Below are 18,876 nucleotides of genomic sequence, written 5' to 3' on the forward strand. Positions count from 1 at the left end.
ACTTCATAACTTTTCTCAAAACCACTTCAGTCCTACCTTGACCTGGGCTAGAATTTCTGTGCTGCTTCACTTAGCAGCAGAATCTACCCATAATCTTTATCCTATGAAAGCAATAACAAAGTCCAGCAGTACATTAGCTGAAAAATAGAATTATACAATATTAAGCAATACCTCCGCATATATTGGGTTTTCAAAATTAGTGTTTTGTTTCATTTTTCTCTTGAAGAAACTCCACTTTGATTCCTGAAATATAAAAATTATTAGAACTTTACACATTTTCTCACAACTTCTCTGGAAACTGACATCACTGTTGTTGGATTTCACTTGCACTGACTGCTAACTCAGTGATTTCAGCTGGATGTTCTTACATTACCATGCTGTAATTCTAAGCATGGGACTTAACTTTCTTTTCTGCTAGATAACCAGTTATGGTTATTTTACCTAAAGCAGTATTCACAAGGCTAGGCCAGAAGGCAATAGAAGTGACTAATTCGTGGAAGCCTATCATTCCAGACAGATAGCTCAAAGAGGAAAAAAAATGGTCTTGAAAACAATACAAGGGAAATTACTGAGGGACATGAAACTACAACAGGTTGACAGAGCTGTCATTTCAAAGCTCATCAGAGGTGCTTTTTAGTACACAATGTGTGAAAATAGTCCTGTAAAAAAGCCACCATCAGCTCATTCAGATGATTTTTAAGACATAAAAATGTATCTTCCATGAACCATGAATAATCTAGATGAGGCAATACTTTGTTCTTGATTGTTAAAATGTCCTGCAAGAACACGTGAACGAGTTTCTTAAATGTCCTTGCTAGCACTTTTAAATATAGATAAAATTACAAACAAACGTGAAAAAAATGATGACAGTACACTGATTAAATGTCTCATTTCAATTTTCTGTACCAAAAAACCCCTGGGTTTTCACTGTTTTAAATCAGAATGTAATTTTTCTTGGGTCTTCTTTTCATATTTATAGGGGAAAAAAGAGAAAAATACCCCACACGCTGCTTCTATCAAGGTATAATTCATTAGGGGTTTACAAATAATTGTTAGGAGTCCAAAGTAAAGCCTTAGTTATAATAATTTCTGCTGGGGAGCAATGATAATTTACAGCAGTTACACTACAATTTTCAGACTAGTATCTGCCCTCAGAATGAAGCACAACAGTGAAAGGAAACTCTCTGTTCCAATCTGTTCACTTCAAAATAACTGGGTGGGCCAGGAAGAAGAGGGGGTTTAATCCAAATAGATCCTTACTGTGTGCCCTGGGCAATTCTGTGCTTGCGCTGCTTTTCTCTTATCAAACTGTTCCTGACCAGCTTTTGTAAATATGGTCCAGTTAGTTGGACTTGATGCAGATTATGCGCCAACTCCATGGCATTATTTAAAGAGAATTGAAACTATATTGCAGCTTCCCTAACAATTCAATTTCCCTGATTTGGAGCACAAAACAAACAAAGCAGCCTTAAAGCATTTCTATGTCCTACCTGAGGTGCATCTGTACTCTGAGGGGGTTCCTTCAGACTAGCAGATATCACAGAGGCATACACAGGATTTTCAAAATTTTCATTTTTTTCCTCACTACCAGCTGCTGCTACCTGTAGGAGAAGAAGGAAAATCAACGTTCTTCAAAGCAAAAAAGGTCATAAAGGAAAATGAAACATGAAAGTCCAGTCTAAGGTTCTCTTACATGTGTTGGCCGAACGACTGTAACTGCACTGGCTGTGCTGGCTCCACCATCTCTGGTTGCATACATTGGATTTTCAAATGTGATCGGCTGTTTCCCTAACTCCACTGCAAAGTTTTCATTCTGTGAAGGAAAAAACCCAAAACAACAACTGCAGTGCAATAAACACATCCATATTCCTAGGAATTAATTTATAGTCCAATTCTTCATCTCAGGGAACAATGCATGTTTACTTTCACATAGGCTTAGACAAAATCTAGCATCTGTTAAAATCATAACGTTAGTTTACCATGCATTGTTTTAGTCCCTCTGATCCAGCAGCCTGGACCTGATTGTTCCAATATTACCCCATTTCCTAGCTGGACAAAAAACCCCCCACATTTCAATAATTGACTCAAAGTATTTTATGATAAGGAAAAATGACTCTCACAAATCAAACCTTCAACAGGGAAGAGATATCAAAGGAAGCATAATCCCAAAATAAATATTTAATTTTAGAGACTTCAAAATGACATAAAAATTAATAAGCACTATCTGAAATATAAAAGAATGGGATTCATTCATTTTGTCCCAGCAAGGAGATTGCTATATTTTTTGAGACAAAGCAGTAAGTGCATCCCCTTAGTTATGAGTTATGTCAGAAATAAAATGTTTCACAGTTTTTAGCATATCTCTTATTATAAATCAATACTTTGCCCATGCATGAAGACCACTGTGTGGGTAGCAGCTACTTCACACATACTGTACCAAACCCTGAGCTGCAGCTACGGTGCTCGCAGCAGGTGGGCAAAGGTGCTGAGTTAAGTATTTCTTAAGAAAATATTTAGTGCCACATAAGGATAGCCACCCAGGGCTAGCCAGCTAAACACCAACAGGTAGAAGGGTAATGAAAGCAAAACCCCGCTCAGACTCACTTGTCCTGCTCCTTGCATGCTTCATGCCTTAAGGATTCAGGCTTTGTGCTATCAGAGTATAGCTCTTTACCACACAGTGAACTCTCGTCGGCTCCCTCAAATTAGCCTAGCTTGACTAAGAACAGCCACACCGAAAACCAGCCCTCTAAGATCTACTCATGCATATGTGATGTCAAGATTTTAGGAGGCACATCCCACAGTTCTTCGCTGCCGTAAACCAAACCCTTTTAATTCTTTCCTAGTGAACTATACAATTTTTTGTTTATACTCTGAATACATAGGGAGAATTAATGCCAACTAAGTAGAAATAGCCTGTATCTAGACCTGTTATTAGCAATGTAAAAACCACATCAGCTGGACTTCAGTATGTCAATATTTGGCCAGAAAATGGAAAGTACCATAAAGTTTTTCATGCATGGAAAAGATGTGAGGTAATATTCAAGCCTAAAGCTATTTTCCCAGTATTTACTGAAATGTTCATATGGTTGTTTCATTACACGAGCTGCCCAGTTTTAACAAAGAGTGTGTTTCTTCATCTAGAAAAAGGTCATATACATATATTACGAGCTTATCTTCACTATCTGTTTCATTTAATATTAATTTACTGTCAATTAAGTCTGTAATTTATCTTTAACTTTAAAAGTTTAGGGAGTTCCCAATGTAGACTTTGCAGCAAGTGCTTATTATTCAAACATATCTGTGATCTGTTTCCTATAAGTAAGAATCTTTTATACATTGTACTTCTTGTGGTAAACAGGAATTTTTTTTCCATGGAAAAACTATACAGTATAGGAAACACAAGGATGTGCTATTTCTCAGATGTGCATAACAAAACATGGATGAAATAGAGTTACACTTTATGATGTCCCCAAAACTATTAAGCATTATTTGTTTAAAATTGCTAAAATAAGAAACTGTCCAACGTATAATTTGTTGTGCAAAGTAGTGTATCCTGTGGCTAGACCTGAGTTTTACCTCTGAAGTTTCTAACATACAGTCTGGATTTGAAAATGACACATTTTAATCTGTTCTATAGAACACAAAGGCCCTCAAAAAATTCCTTGTTACAATATTTTCATTTGCCTATTCATTCCCTGTATATGCCATTAATATGCTGAAATAGGAAAGGGGGTAATCGACTTAATTTCTATCATATAAATCTTGAGAATAGTCACATTATTTTGAAGAACAGCCTGCATTTGTCCTTGCCTTCAATTTACAAAAATCTATTTCAGGAAATTATCAATCAATGTTCACTTCTTTTTCTAGAACACATTTATCATCTCACTATCTTTTTTACATAAAAGACTTCCCTCTATCAGCTAAAAGTGACATTAAAAGAACACAATTTTAAAAAATTATTTCAGAACTAAACCTTACCATTTGCATTGCTCTGTCTATAGCAGAGTCTCCTCCAAAGCCAGAGACTCCTATGTCCATATTCACATCTGCCCCAGATCGAAAAGTTACCCCATTGCCATTTTCAGTAGATTTTACAAGACTGCTTAAACTACAAAAAAAAAAAAACCACACAAAACAAAACAAAACAAAAAACCAGAAAGAGAGCTTATAAAACAGATTCTTCTAGTTATTCTTCTAAGCATTATTATCACTTGGAATTTTTGCTGGCTCTAAGCAAGCTAACGAGGGCACCAGAAGTAGTATTCCTGCATTAGTTCAACGGGTTTTTTAACCTAAGTTAGCCCATTCAGAATGATCACAACTATCTTTATGTATGCTCATGTAGCCACATCAAATTAACTCAATTAATTACAATTCCCCCAAATTTACCTACATTTTGACTACTCTTACTTCAGTGTTGATTTACAGACAAATGCATGAATCCACTCAGTTATTCAAATTCATTTAAACTGATTTAAAAAAAATGCAGCTGAAACGGCATACAAATTTGTGGATATAATTCCAACAACACCTATACTAAAGATGTTTATGCATGCAAATCATGAAGACACCTACAGAATACTGTTTTCATATAAGCAAATGTTCAATCTGCTTATAGATTTATGGTAGCCACAAGTGCACGTTACATTTGCATGAGAAATATTGGAAATGGGCTGAAAGAACACTGTCAGGCTCAAAATAATAGCAGCAGTGAAAGATAGTAATGAGTAGCCAAATATAGGACATTCCGCACAGAACTCTCAACATGCAACTCCCCAAAAGCATGCAACTACAAATCCACTGCAGAGTTAACCTTTGAGTTAATTTTGTCAAATTTGCCTAACCTGAAGGAAGACAGAAGCATTGAAATAATCTTTCCATTTGTGTGTCCTCATTGGAGCTGGCTTGTGCTAAAACTCTTGCCTACAGCTGGTGCGTTGTGCACACACTTTACCAGTTTGCCCCGTAGGCATCAGCTGATTCAATTTAAAAAAACACAAATCTTAGCTATGATTCCTGTACATGGACAACTTCCATGTTAAGGGTAACAGCTAAGCTATAGCTTGAGTTAACTCTGCAGTAAAGGTATGAGTTAACAGTTTAAAGAGGGATTGAACAATGGCAGCACTGAGGCATATTCATGGCAGAAACGAAAACTGTGAATCAAGCCTCACAGACAAAAACCTGACATCTCATGGCCTCATAACTTATATGAGAAGTATTGTTGAACAGTAAAGTTCAAGTCAGTGCATTAAAATTTCTACTTGTTCACTATCTGATGATGCAGAAAATTTCCATTCAAGAAAGCAAGAAACAGGGAATTTCAGTGAGCAGCTTGGAGATCTCTTACAAACTTTTTGTCCTGCAGGATTGATCTGCACAAAAATTTTGCCCCAATTTAACTGCGTCAAGTCAAAAATAAATTTAATTAGTTCAGTGAGGAAGCAGTTATAGCTACATCCACATTACTGATTACAATGATTTAATTACACTGATTTAAGAGCTACTACTGTGAAATTGGTGCAAAGACTATGAAGATGCAGTTTTGCCTTTAAAAACACATAATTTGCTTAAAGCTAAAGAAATTTCGAAGCATCATATTCTGACATATTTTTTAAAAAAATTAATTTAAATTTTTTTTTTCTTCATCTTCCTTTGATTTAAAACATCAAATATTTTTGAATGATATTTCACAAAGCTGGTTTTCACTGGACAGTATGACTGTCAGGAGAGCAGTGACCTACAAAAAGCCCAGATTTCTCAGGCACTGGAAATAGATAGAAATTCACTACACATTATTTTTAAACAGATGAATACAGTGTTGCAGACAAGCTCAGCCTTTCAATGTTAAAAAGATCTCTTTGCCAGAATGATCTTCTGACAAAGTTCTATAAAAAATTAAAACATATGTAACTATGGTCTTTTGTATCTTTTTGAACTAAATATCCAGTTCCAGATCTGGTAAAGAGTTTTCTGTATTGCTCATTATTTAAAAGCTAATTTAGAATGCAGAAGAGTTTTACAATAGTCCTTTGTTACAAAATAATGATCAGCTATGATATTGCTTGGAATCAAAAATCCACTGGAATTGCTGCAACGCTGCACTTCCCATATTCCAACAGAATGGGCACACAGCAAACAAACTGGATTTTTCAGAAATATTTAGGAACAAACACGCGTTTTCAGTGCACAGACATGCCAGCTATGAAAGCCTTCAAAACATACCTTGGTAGTTTGGGAAGCGCTGGTAAAAGGGAGCCTGTTCGTCTGTAGTTAAAAAAGCCTCCAACTGCTAACACTCCAATTATTATGATTAGTATGACTGTCAGCAACACTGCTACTGCTGCTATCAAAGACAGAAGAACAAGCAAACATTCAAGCAAGCATAGTTCATTGTAAAAAAGAGCCCAGAGAATTATAAGCTTGACCCTGAACAGGTATTGTAGAATGATACATTCTTTAGCTCAAAATATCAAGTGTAATATATAGTTGAAGCTTACTTGTTCCAGGAGGCACTCCCTTTGACAATCCTATTTCACAATAATTCCCAGTGTAGCCATAAGAACACCTGTAAATGTAAGAAGGACAGCTGACTGAATGGCTTTTATTAAGCCTAGGGTCTCAGCTTTATTATTATATTCTGTAATGTTTATCTACAGGCCATAAATCGTAACTCCATGCTCAGTAATTACGTATTTCACTGACTGTAAATATAGTATGTCTGCTATCTTCATAGAATTAAAAGTGGAAATAAAAGTGCTGAGTCAGAAAACTAGTCACTGAAGTCAAAAGATTCGGTTTCAGCGGAGCGCCGGTGGCACCTACTGGCTCTTCCAAGCTACATTTACTGAGCATAACTTCTCCATTTTTACAATTTTTTAGTATAGCCTTTTACTAGAATATTCAGAGGTTTGCCTTTCTGGTTTTTTGGTGGTTTTTTTTTTCCAAACTGATGCATTTACATTGCTTACTTGCTGATATTTTTATGCATATGTGTTTTTCTGTGATTGTTACAAACATGCTACTGTAGATGTATGACATTTCCTGAAGCATTTCCAGTACATTTCAAAGAGTTTAATTGTTTTGTGAGACTAAATCAGCACAATCTGACCCCAGGACTACCCTAACAACATAGTGACTTACTTGCATTTCGGAAGACCAGTTTCATCTATATAACATGTTCCTCCATACATGCACCTGCATGCTGGTGGCATTGTGGGAGGGGATTCAATAGCTGCAAAATTCGAAAGCCACGTATTTGTTATCAAGACATCTTCAACAAAAGAAATACTACCATAGAGCATTTTATTTATCCCTACAGAACTTGCGTATGCAAACTCACAGGCTACTTTTCAGAAGCTTTGCTTTTAACAGCACATGCATTTGTTGCTCTTATATTTATTTTTCTGCCAAATTAGCTTATTTTAATTGAAGTAAAACCTGTTCTCAGAAAATAATGACTTATTCAGTAAAAGAAGGCGACTCAAAAGCCGTATGTCCCATCACTTTCTTTTGCCCTTGCAATGCAGCCCACCACCACCCTTCAAAGCTCTCCATTCAGAAAGCAGCAATACTTTATCTCCTTTGCCCAGACTCTTCCATCCAACCAGCTTGAAGTTGCACAGAGAGGGCCAAACCATGATGCATTTACTTATGAAGAAAAGCGGTGGATGGAAATGCACATACAGGAGGGCCCTCTAAACTCTCATACATCTTGACAGTGAGAATGAGAGACAAACCCAAAGTCCTCAGAGTTTTCTGTCAGTACAGAGCACAGACTGACAGCTTGGCACCATGTAGCACAGAAGCCTGTTGTTCTTCATCGTGCCATTGTCTCAGCTGCACTCCAGGAGCCCTGAGGTGCCCGGGTGGCAGTGCTGCCTGAGCTGGCCCAAACACACAGGCACAAAGATTCTGATGTTATTCTAATGCTGAGTCAAGTGAAAAAAAAGTGAAATCTCTTGAAGTTGTACTAGCCTTCAGTAAGAGCTCAGGGTATGCTGTCAGAAAAGTGTAAGTTCACATAGGAAAAGCTCTGGATCTTAGACATCATTATAGGCTATAAATTAAGGATGGACTTTGACGGTCTGTCTTACACTGATAAGTTAGATCATAATACTTTCATCATAAAATTTTTATCAGCCAGAGGTAGAGGAAGTCTGTTGCTACAATGTTCCTTACAGGTAAAACTCCCTTCAAGTAAATGGGATACAAAAAGAAGAAATGCAGAGGTCTTAAAGGCTGTGTTTCTCAGTAGCTGCAATATGGGAAAAGGATCAAATAAGCCAAGTGTATATACAAAAACTATGTTTGGTCAGTACATCAATTATGGCAATCACAGGTCACTGGCTAAAAAATTTGCATAAAGTCAAGATAAAAACTGAAGTTCAAAAATGGAGACAGCACTGTATATCCTATGTGCTGCCTCCTCCTTTTCCTCAAAGTAAGGTCAAGCACAGTTTCTTAATTCCTGGACATTTTATGTAAATCAGTTTCAGCAAAGAATAAAAAATGTAGTGTCTTCAGAGCAATAAACAGCAAATAGTAAATGCAATCAACAGCGTTATTGATCCCTAATTTAAACATGTATTGCACATTCCATTCACTATTACATTATATTACTAGCTCCTCTTTCTGCAGCTCACACCATGTGGCAATAGGAAAGAGCATTAACAATTATTAAGAAAATGTAATTTGAGAGGTAAGGCAGTGTAAAAAATAATGTCATTTTCTCTTTTAAGGCAAAAAGAAGAGAATTCAGAGAAGATTAACCATAGGAAAGATGCCAGACATAATGTTATAAAGCATAATTTCTTAGAGATATGTTGCAAGGACAAGTACAAGGACATCTGGCTACCACCCACATCACTGTAAGCTAAGAATGCAGCTAGAGAAATAGAAATCCTGCAGTGGTATGCTCTTTCTTCTCAGGAAAGGCTGAGCACTTCTATTTTATTGGCGCTCCTGGAAGCACTGTGGGGGCTCTGCTGCAATGCAACAACCAAGCACTAAATCCTAGTGCTTAAAAGGCTTTCCAGCATATGATAATTATCTAGAAGTTATCTCTGTTCAGACTGTGAGTTCTGTAAGCTTTGTTTCAAGTTTCTATTGTATTATACTGATTGAACAATACCTTGTACAGAATTGTAAACATAATTGTAAACCATAATTTGTCAGAAAATCTCTAGTTCTGAAATCAATGCATTTGAAAAAAAAGAAAATAAAATATTTTGAGTTTCAAAACAAAAAATCAGAAACTGTGACCAATTTTGCAGCTGGGTCTGGACTGGTTGGAGTGATATATCCATATCCATTTTACAAATGGCATGCAAAGAGATTAAACGAAATGCACAACGTGACCACAAATCAGTGATGGCAGACAATAAAAGCCGGATGTCCTGACTTACCAACCTCTATTACATCAGCTAACTCATCCCTCCATATTTCTAACTCAGTAATGCATTTGCATGCCTAAAGAAAAGCTTCCTTTGCTTTCATTTCCAGTTTGACAAATTATTCTACCTGCATCACATTCTGTGCTGCTGCCTTCTATGAATCGAGTCCCTTGAGGACAAGTGCAGGTGTACCCTCCTGGTCTCAGCAAGCAGAGGTGGCTGCAGACATCTTTACAAGGATTAGGCACTGAAAAAAAAGTGATAAAGACAGTTGAAGAAGCAATGCAGCATATTCCCGAGGTAAGACAGGGCAATTCCCTAGTCAGTAGTGTCTCTCATCAATATCACACACCAAAAATCTAAACAAGTCTAGATCAATTTTTTAAAACAACTGATGCTTAAATACTACATTTATATGAAAACCTTCTCTCTGCCTTTTCTTATATTCTTAAGGGAAAGACTATGGCTGTTGGGAGCCAGCGTAGCACCAAGAAGAAAGCAACATAGAACTTTCTCATTCTGAAAGCTAAGACACCTTTAAAGAGGGGTATGCTGGATGTTCCTCTGGACATCCTCCCCTGTTATTACTGTGGACATGTCATAGTTGAAATATCCCCCTTGGAGACAGTATTAAATGGCCAGCACTTTGTATGTTACCAGGATAAATTCATATTGTTACTGCCACCTCTATGACAACTCCATGATGGAGGGGAAGAAAAGAAAGGACAGGGTCATAACTTAGAACTAAGAGACTCTAAAGAGCAGTGTGTGGTATTCCACTGTTGATTTTACTTCGGGTATGCAGAAAATACTTGCCAGCCTCTGTTCCATTTTTAGGTTTTCAGAAATGAATATTATCACATACTGATAGACGCATTATCAGAAGGTTACTAAGCTCTTTGAAGACATCAAGACCAACTTTGATCTCATAGCAAGAAATGGCTCACCAGGATGCTGATTACCTACCTGACTGATTGTATCTGTGCTGGTGATAGACACGCACTTGAGTAAGCCACGGATTTACGGTCAGCACTTTCACTTTTTCTCCACTTCCAAATTTATCTTTCTTCCAGACTTCTCCTCGTTCTTTAGCTATCCAATACAAATGGCCTTCAAAAACATCAAGGCTGTATGGACTGCCTACTTCTCAAAGGAACCAAACAATAGACTGTCAGCAAGCAAATCTCTAGCAGAAGCGATAAAACTGCTCCTCTTTTTCACCTTAAATATATCATCTAACCCTTTCATTTTAAGACATTTGCAGCTATATATACATATCCTTATGTGCCTGACCACTTCATGCCACTGTACCTGCGGACTGCTTAATAATATCCATAAAAAAGCAAGAATCCAATTTTCCACATGGTCCCCTATTTGGGTCATGTAAATTACCCCCAGGTAATCTAGTTACCAGGCATCATGAGCTCGGAACCTGGTGTGCCGTTTATCCCTGTATAAAGGAGGAGAAAACACTACCAGGACTTACTCTCTGAAAAGCTCCCGAACCTAGCCCCACTTGTGAAGCCCAAGTGCTTGTTAGCATACATCTTGGTTACTATTATATTAATTGCATAATAAGTTCTTACCTCCATGTAATACTATGGTTCTGTCTGTCCCATCAGGTCTCATGGATTCGATAATATTTTCTTTAGAATCACTCCAATAGATCCTATCGTTGTTCAAATAATCAATAGAAAGTCCTGTTGGCCAGCCAAGGTCTTCAGAGACCAGAGTTTGTCTTTGTTGTCCATCCATCCAAGCACATTCAATCTTTGGCTGCCTTCCCCAGTCAGTCCAATACATGAGCCTGAAAGGACGGAACCAGAATTTAATACAGTTCAGAATTTGGTCACCACGATTATCCTTTGGAGTTTCATGGATGTACTGGTTTCGGCTGGGATAGAGTTAAATTTCTTCCTAGTGCTGTGTTTTGGATTTAGTATGAGAAGAATGTTGATAACGCACTGATGTTTTCAGTTGTTGCTAAGTACCCTGCTAGCTAAGGACATTCAGCTTAAAAAAAAAAACCAAAACAAAAGAGGCGCTGGGGGGGGGAGCAAAGCTGGTCCAGCTGGCCAATGGGGTATTCCATACCATGTGACATCATGCTCAGTATAGGAATGGTAGGTGTGTTCCAGGAAGTAGTGATCGTTACTTGGTTATTGGTCAGTGCGGGTGGTGAGCAACTGCATTGTGCATCACTCATTTTTGTATATTCTATCATTATCATAATTATTATTATTATTTTCCCTTTTCTGTTCCATTAAACTCTCTATCTCAACCCACAAGTTTTTCTCACTCTACCCTTCCGATTCTCTCCCCGTCCCACGGGGGGGGAGAGGGGAGGGGAGTGAGCGAGCGGCTGTGTGGTATTTGGTTGCCTGCCAGGTTAAACCATGACAATGGAAAAGGTCAGTTCTGGAACATAAAGCTGTTCAGCAACCTATGTTTTGCAGATGTGATCAGGAAAGTCACAGAGTTCACTGAACAAGCTCGTTCAAGTACAGAAGATAAATACCAAAAGAAGAATGTTTGCATCTTGTGTCCTGATTTGGAGAGAGAGTGGTTTTAATGACAGTTTCTCATCCTCAGTGGAAGAAAAATGACTGTGAACACTGAACATCCATCAGTCATGATAAAGCTGCAGAGCCCAGGTGTCTTCAGGGAGCTGTGCTGCTTTACTCCAGCTGAGAGAAGCACATATCGCGATATCTGGTGATCCATCATATAATACAAGATGTAGCAAGCGCAGCTGTTGAATGTACCAGTGCATTTACACTGCTTTCCACTGTGAAGGAGGCTATGTCTGTATTGCTTGGAGCTGGTAAAGAGACATTCCCATCAATTTCCCCATTTCAGTAGTAAGAGAAATTCGGTGGGTGCACAATACTGTAGAAAGGAGATTTTTATTTGACCTACCTGGTGTTGTCACCAACGCAAGCACCCATATGAAATCTAATCTTAAAATACTTTCCTATATACACAAATTTCCTAGCATTAGTAAAGGGAAACTCCAGAAAGCATTCCCTTAGTCTTTCCTAAAAGTTTACCATTGTGGGTTTTTTTGGTATTGAATAGCATTGAAAGTAATTCTGGGAAGTGCTGTAGTACTTACCCACGTTTTGGATTGACAGCAATAGCTGCTGGTTGATCCAACAGAGAAAAGATAAGCCATTTTCTGTACCGTCCATCTAATTTTGCCACCTCTATGCGATTAGTCCCTGCATCAGTCCAGTAAAGATGTCTGAATTACATAAAACACAAAACATTCCAAAACTAAATAGTTTATACTTGGGAGAGGAATTAAAAAAAAAAATCTTTTTAAGAAGAAAAGCTGTATCAAACCTGAACAAAATTAATATAACGAAGCCGCATTGATTACATCTGAACTTTTTCAGTCTGGAACATACAGACCCTAAATATAGGTGAGTTTAGCGAATTGGCTCACTAGTTTTCTCCTCTAACAAAGTTTCTGTACCTGCGTCTGTTCCCTGTCAAATAATCTTCATTGAAGGGCTACTGAGAACATTCATTGTTACTTTTAAGCACCAGAGGTGGCTAATAAGCATCTTTAAAGAATCAGTTTTCCAGGAGACAATGAGGTTCATTACAAATAAAAATCTATCTACCATTTATATGGCAACTCTGAAGGTATCCAGCTTATTAGTCCACAGCTCCTCTCTAGACTTCTGTCTTCTGACAGAGATGTTTATGAATAAATTGTTACCACGTCAGACGCAAATGCTTTTAGTCCTTACAAACAGGGCACTCAATCTGCTCTTCCTTGAATTTTGCTTATCTTTATCGTCATGGCTTTATTACTTTTTTCACCTTAGATAATAAACACACTCATTATTACGCTCTCACTAATCACACAGTGCCTTCTGATGGAATAAATTATCTCATAATTGGCTTGGGAATGTGAGAAAATACTGTAATTCCTATTTTGCAGATGGGAAGAAGGACTAAGTGTCTCAAACCATGTGTAACAGTTTTTATATAATGTGCAGACACTTAAATATGTTTTTTTAAAATACGTTTCAACATTGTTCTGCAATCAGTATAACACTATGTTTGAAGTGCTGAAGGTGCTAGCCTCACCAGGATGCTGGTGATATATATCCTTTATCCTTGCTTTCATGACCATATAGATTTGTGAATAGAAACTCAGACACTCCCTTCTGCCCTCAGAGACATTTGGTTTTCCGGATGGCCTGCAGTTCACAAAGCAAATAGCAAAATAACCTTAAAGCTGAAGGCTAGGCCAGACCTTAGTACATCCATCCCATATTTAAAAACTGCTGGAATGAAAGATACAATTTTCCACTTCCTTTTTTCCATCATGACTGGCACAATTTTTCAAGCTAGTGAATCACTTCAGCCAGCTAGACTGGCTTTATCCTGCTCTAGAAGTCAGGGCGACATACTGCATGAGCAACTCCATAACTATTTCATAGGACGTAACACCTAACACAGAGTGTCTAAACAATGAAAGCTACATATCAGGCCCCAAACTGGAATAAGTTTTTTCCCAATCTTTGCCTACTCATACAATAGCTTTTTGAACGATTAGAAAAAAATGCTCTGTTGCCACAAACAGAATTCAGAGTTAAGTGCTACCTAGCTGCAACCCAGACTTTAAGCACCTTCCAATCATATTTTGATTGAGGACATTAAAGGTAAAGCATTCATCCACTTAGTTGATAACCATGTGACAGAGGGGAAGCAGATAGCTAGGTTCCCTAGGTTCCTTCTTTCATTTTTCAGCTTTCCAGAAACATCATGCTTTACTATGATCTTAACATCCTTCTTCTTCACCCTATTGACTGCCTTACGAAGAACATCCAAAATCTGTCAACAGCATTCAGAAGACTGACTCATCTCTATAACCTCTGTCCATTCAGCTTCAAACAGAATCCTGACTACATTTCATAGTGTCTACCTACAAACGCCAGGATCCTCTCAACATTATACCAAATGAACTACAGCTATGCCTGTCCACCACATCCTTTAACAGTTAGATTGCAAATAAGAAACGACGCCATCGACATCAGAGTCAAACTCCCAAAAGTCATGCCCAACTTTCTCCCAGCTCTTCTCCAAGGGAGCAGTGATCTCACGATTTCTAGGATTAAGTTAAAAAATTGCCATGTTTTAGCCTAAAAAAATCCACAGCCAACAAGAGGGAGAAAAAACCCTGAGGCACAATTACAAAAATAGAGCCATTTTCTGAGAAAACACATCTATTCATCAGACTTAAGAGCTGCTTCTGCTTTGGGATTAGCTCATATAGCACAAGGCTGGTAAGAAAGGAGCAAAGATAAAAGACAAATTCCGTTATGAACTGGAAAGATCTCCTTCCAACAGCAGAGAAATCTTGTTCCCTGGAGCTAACCTGAGTCCTTGAAGAAGAATCCATCTGACATGAAGGCCAATGTATTATCACTTTACTGATGCACAACTGATCTGCCAGTTGTGGAGTAATACAGGTTTCCTCAGAGAATATGTGATGCAGTCGGCAACATGCATTTGACCTATTAACCTGCTGTCTGGGTAAACAGAGTTTACTATATTCTTCTGAACTACTTTGAGACTAGATATCTTCAGAGACAGTTCATAAGGAAGAAAAGATTTTGCACTGCCTGATCAGACCCTTGACACATTCAATGTATGGCATTTTTTCTAGCTTTTCAGTGCACTTACCTTCCAACCCAGTCAACAGCTAACCCATCAGGATTAACTATGTATTTGAGATTCAAGTCAACTTCCTTTGTAGGATTGTTCCTGCTGCTGTCAAATGTGGGCAGATAAGCACGTTTGATGGCTCCAAACTCAGAACCCCGTCCCAGAATGCTGAAGTACACAATACCTTCAAAAAAGTTGACAAAGATAATTTTTAATGTCTAGTTATTCCATATTTTTGGAAAATTCTAATCTTCCTGAGGCTCTTATGTGAAGATACCAGACCCATTTATTTAGGAATAACAGAGAGTTGTCTGTTCAATTAAATTTTTAAGCCATTCATCATAGGCAAGATGCACATCTAAAATCATCTTGATCTAGATTATCAAGAAATACGTATGACATTTTTCAAGAGAAGAGGGTCTTAGCTTTGAAGCCCTTGCACGTGATTTTGAGAGTAATTTAGACTCTCATGACCCTAAGGAGCAAGTATGGCCCAGGACAGTGGCCTTGTGAAAAAGGCAAAAGCAGGGAAGCTGATAAAGAGGCAAAGACATAAGCTAATATAGGGATCTATTGGCCATTTCTGTTTAGTATAAGGATTAGTTCTTGCAAGACTTGAGCCAGGTTTGGGGACTGGCAGAGGCGGAAGAAAAGGAAAGGGTTCACTTATAGCAATCCTCTACTACTGCATAATCCTAAAGAGCCACAAATCCATAGCTGAACTCACACCAAAACAAAAGGAAAAATAGAACAAAATCTAGCTAAACTAAATTAAAGCATTAAAAGGAACCATACTGATGCTGAAGAACAGGTAGAGGGGAGGGACACATTCAACCAAGACCTGGCCAGTTGATCAAATTTGATTTTGATTTCCAGCGTAAATTAAATACCTATGCTACAGAAATGCATCCTTTTAAACCGACCATTGCATGGTTGAGTATTAGTGTTCTACACATACTCACTCAGGCCTATCCCTTCAGGGTCCCAATCATAATCCAGAGCTTGGATGCGCTCCTGGTTATCAATATAGTCAGAGTACTGTTCTGATGAGATATTGTATCTTCGAATCCGCACGTTATCTGGCAGCAGTAACAACGGAGGATTACCTGGGAAATGATCATGAATTTTACTTTCATGTATTTCTCATTTTAGAAGAAACAGATGAAAGTCACTTCTACTCAAAACTAAACTGGGGTTTTCACAAGTTTTGTCTGCATAAGAAGCAGAGGGAACACAGGGCCACTTCTAAAGCTTCAGAGCTATTCAAACCTCTTGGCTTTGCAAAATTCATTAAAAACTCCGGAAATGCCTACCACTGAGGATAGTATTATCCTTTTCACCATAGATTTTGTGCAGTAGTAATCATTGAGGGATAATTCCTTAAAAATTCTTAAACATTACAGTGTTGGCCTATCACCACCTCACATCTCAAAAATAGAAAGCCGCTATACACACTATGCAGTTCAGCTCCCCCCCATCAAAGTACAGGAAACAGTTTTGAAAGTACGAATAAACTGCCGGTACCTTGAGCCATGACCTGTCTGAGTTCTTCTACCTGAAAGTTTTTAAATCCTGATGTCTCCGTACTCAGATGAATGTTCTCCTATCCACAGGTTAATTTGCGGTTAGCCTCAATACTCTAATAACTTGACTATAGGGAGTATCAGTCCCACCTGGCTGATTTTGCTGGTGAGAAAATTTAAATTGTTCAGCCCTTTTGCTAAGGACAAAGTCCAGTTGGGAGCCATGGACTTAAATTCTAGGCCTTCTTCTAGAGAAGTTCTCCTACATTACTCACATCTTCACAGAGCCAATGAGAAATGACAAGGCATTCACCTGGGAAAGGAAAATCTCATTTACCAGTGCCTTTTCCAAATAAAAATGCTCAATTTCCTATGAAGTGTTCATTTGAACACAATCCCTTTCCCTCTAAGTCATGCCCAACTATGGGAGAATGAGACAAGTGACTCTATTCTCTGATGAACATACAATTCTGTGTAGAAATTGACAGCATTTCAATCTATATATTATTACAGGAAAAAGGGAACCTAATATTCTACGTGCGTTCTGAAAATGCCTACTGATCAGGCCTGCAGCAGACACAGGCAAAGGAAGCCTTCATTTATGAGTGCTGTGAGCTTGAGTATAGAGAGTGGTAGAATTCTGGGCGTACACAGAAGTAGAACTTCAGGCACAACAAATTTCATGATGTTATCAGCTACAGTCATGTTATCTTCATGTTATCTTCTATCACTCAGCCTTGAAAACTTTGGGTGTCCAGATGTGTCCTGAATAAAGCCTATGAAGAAGGGTTTCAAAGAACTAGATTTCTGACACAGGCACATAAAGAGGTAGCCAGGCAGAAACTGAGATGCAAATGCCCTTTTGTATTTCCAGTCTCATGCTTAACAGTAAATATTTGCTGAATTAGGCCCCTGGACTGGAAACCCGGAGACCTGGTTTTCTTGTATCATTTCTCATATAACAAATAATTTTTAGGTTTCAAAACCTCCAGCAGCATGCACTTTTGGTCACAGACATTCTGTTCTGAAGATTTTACTATTTGACTAGGCACACCACATTTCTATCATGTATCTCTTACATCTGTTAAAATGTAAGTACTTTTCCAAATACAGTATTGTTTGTCTTTTATATAATACTGCTGCATTGTCACTTTTTTCTATTTTCTTCAGCTCTTTATTATTACTATACTATTACTGTTATTTTCTGAATCAACTCTGTACCTATTCACTGTTTGTCACACACTGTAGTCACTGCACTGAGGTATGATAAAAAGCTAATGACTGATGTTAAACATTGGCCAAAGTCCTTCTGTTTGTGTGCATCAGCCCATGAACAATGAATGGCAATCTGTCATCAAACTGCCTTCGATTTGTACCAGTTTAATGCAACTTTCTTCTGATGCATTATTTTGCAGAGAAAACCTAAACTTCAGGAATAGGCAACATGAATTTCCTTCTGATGACAACCACAGGATAAGCAGGTTTTTGTTTGCAGAAAATTTCAGGAGAAAGGAAGGCAGGCATCCAAATCAAGATATTATTTTTACTGTTTACAATTGGAAGCAGAGATGAGCACTTCTATTCCTTATGGAATGGGTGGAATACACAGATAATATTATGTTACAGAATAAAGTCTGGTTTTCATTATCCCCTTCCTAAAAAAGAGACAATTATATTCATTAAGTTGCTATACTCCACTTCCTCTTTACAGGTAGCAATCAATCTTGCTATCAGTTAACATACCATTAGCTGCGCACTGTTTTCCTTGTTGATCACCCACAGACCTGAAGCCATCTGCACAGAAACATTCATAGCTTCCTTTGGAATTCTGGCAGTCCTGGGTGCATGTTCCAAAGATCTCACACTCATTGACATCTAGACATAAGTAGAGAAAAGATACCTAGAGCTTAATCTCTTTCTTCCACATGCTGGTCACCTTTACTCCATGAAGTGGTAGGTTTGTCCCTTCCCCACGTCCTTTAAAAGATCAGTGACCTAATAAGTGATCTTTAACATCAGCATCTGTTATCTAACAGAACTCCCCACCACCATCTACTGTTTAACATGTCTTAACTACAGATTGATAACAACTGCATTGCTCCTGCTTATCAGGTTGCTTTTCAGAAAGACATTTTTGATCATGTATTTTTGTGTTAAATCACCAAGGAAAGACAAAAGATGAGGCATGACTACAGTGAGATGCAAGAGCAAAACCTTCTTGAAATGCTGAAGCAAAGATACCTAGTCCTCAGAAACAATATCAGCAG

General features: G+C 38.0%; 1 protein-coding gene across 1 annotated transcript in view; it reads right to left on the reverse strand.

The window, feature by feature from the left end:
- LRP2 (low density lipoprotein receptor-related protein 2) overlaps positions 1–18,876 on the reverse strand; it is a gene marked incomplete at its 5' end in the record, with an annotated part of 40,999 nt that overhangs the window by 1,104 nt on the left and 21,019 nt on the right. The window contains 14 exons of the mRNA XM_009581950.1: positions 172–243; positions 1,491–1,601; positions 1,694–1,813; positions 3,985–4,114; positions 6,232–6,349; positions 6,507–6,574; positions 7,150–7,240; positions 9,529–9,648; positions 10,368–10,544; positions 10,988–11,208; positions 12,517–12,645; positions 15,105–15,270; positions 16,049–16,192; positions 18,353–18,484. Coding sequence (XP_009580245.1) covers positions 172–243; positions 1,491–1,601; positions 1,694–1,813; positions 3,985–4,114; positions 6,232–6,349; positions 6,507–6,574; positions 7,150–7,240; positions 9,529–9,648; positions 10,368–10,544; positions 10,988–11,208; positions 12,517–12,645; positions 15,105–15,270; positions 16,049–16,192; positions 18,353–18,484 — 1,799 coding nt within the window. The remainder of the gene's footprint in view (positions 1–171; positions 244–1,490; positions 1,602–1,693; positions 1,814–3,984; positions 4,115–6,231; positions 6,350–6,506; positions 6,575–7,149; positions 7,241–9,528; positions 9,649–10,367; positions 10,545–10,987; positions 11,209–12,516; positions 12,646–15,104; positions 15,271–16,048; positions 16,193–18,352; positions 18,485–18,876) is intronic.

This window comes from Fulmarus glacialis, unplaced genomic scaffold (genome assembly GCF_000690835.1).
Source record: "Fulmarus glacialis isolate BGI_N327 unplaced genomic scaffold, ASM69083v1 scaffold11717, whole genome shotgun sequence".
Classification (NCBI taxonomy): domain Eukaryota; kingdom Metazoa; phylum Chordata; class Aves; order Procellariiformes; family Procellariidae; genus Fulmarus; species Fulmarus glacialis.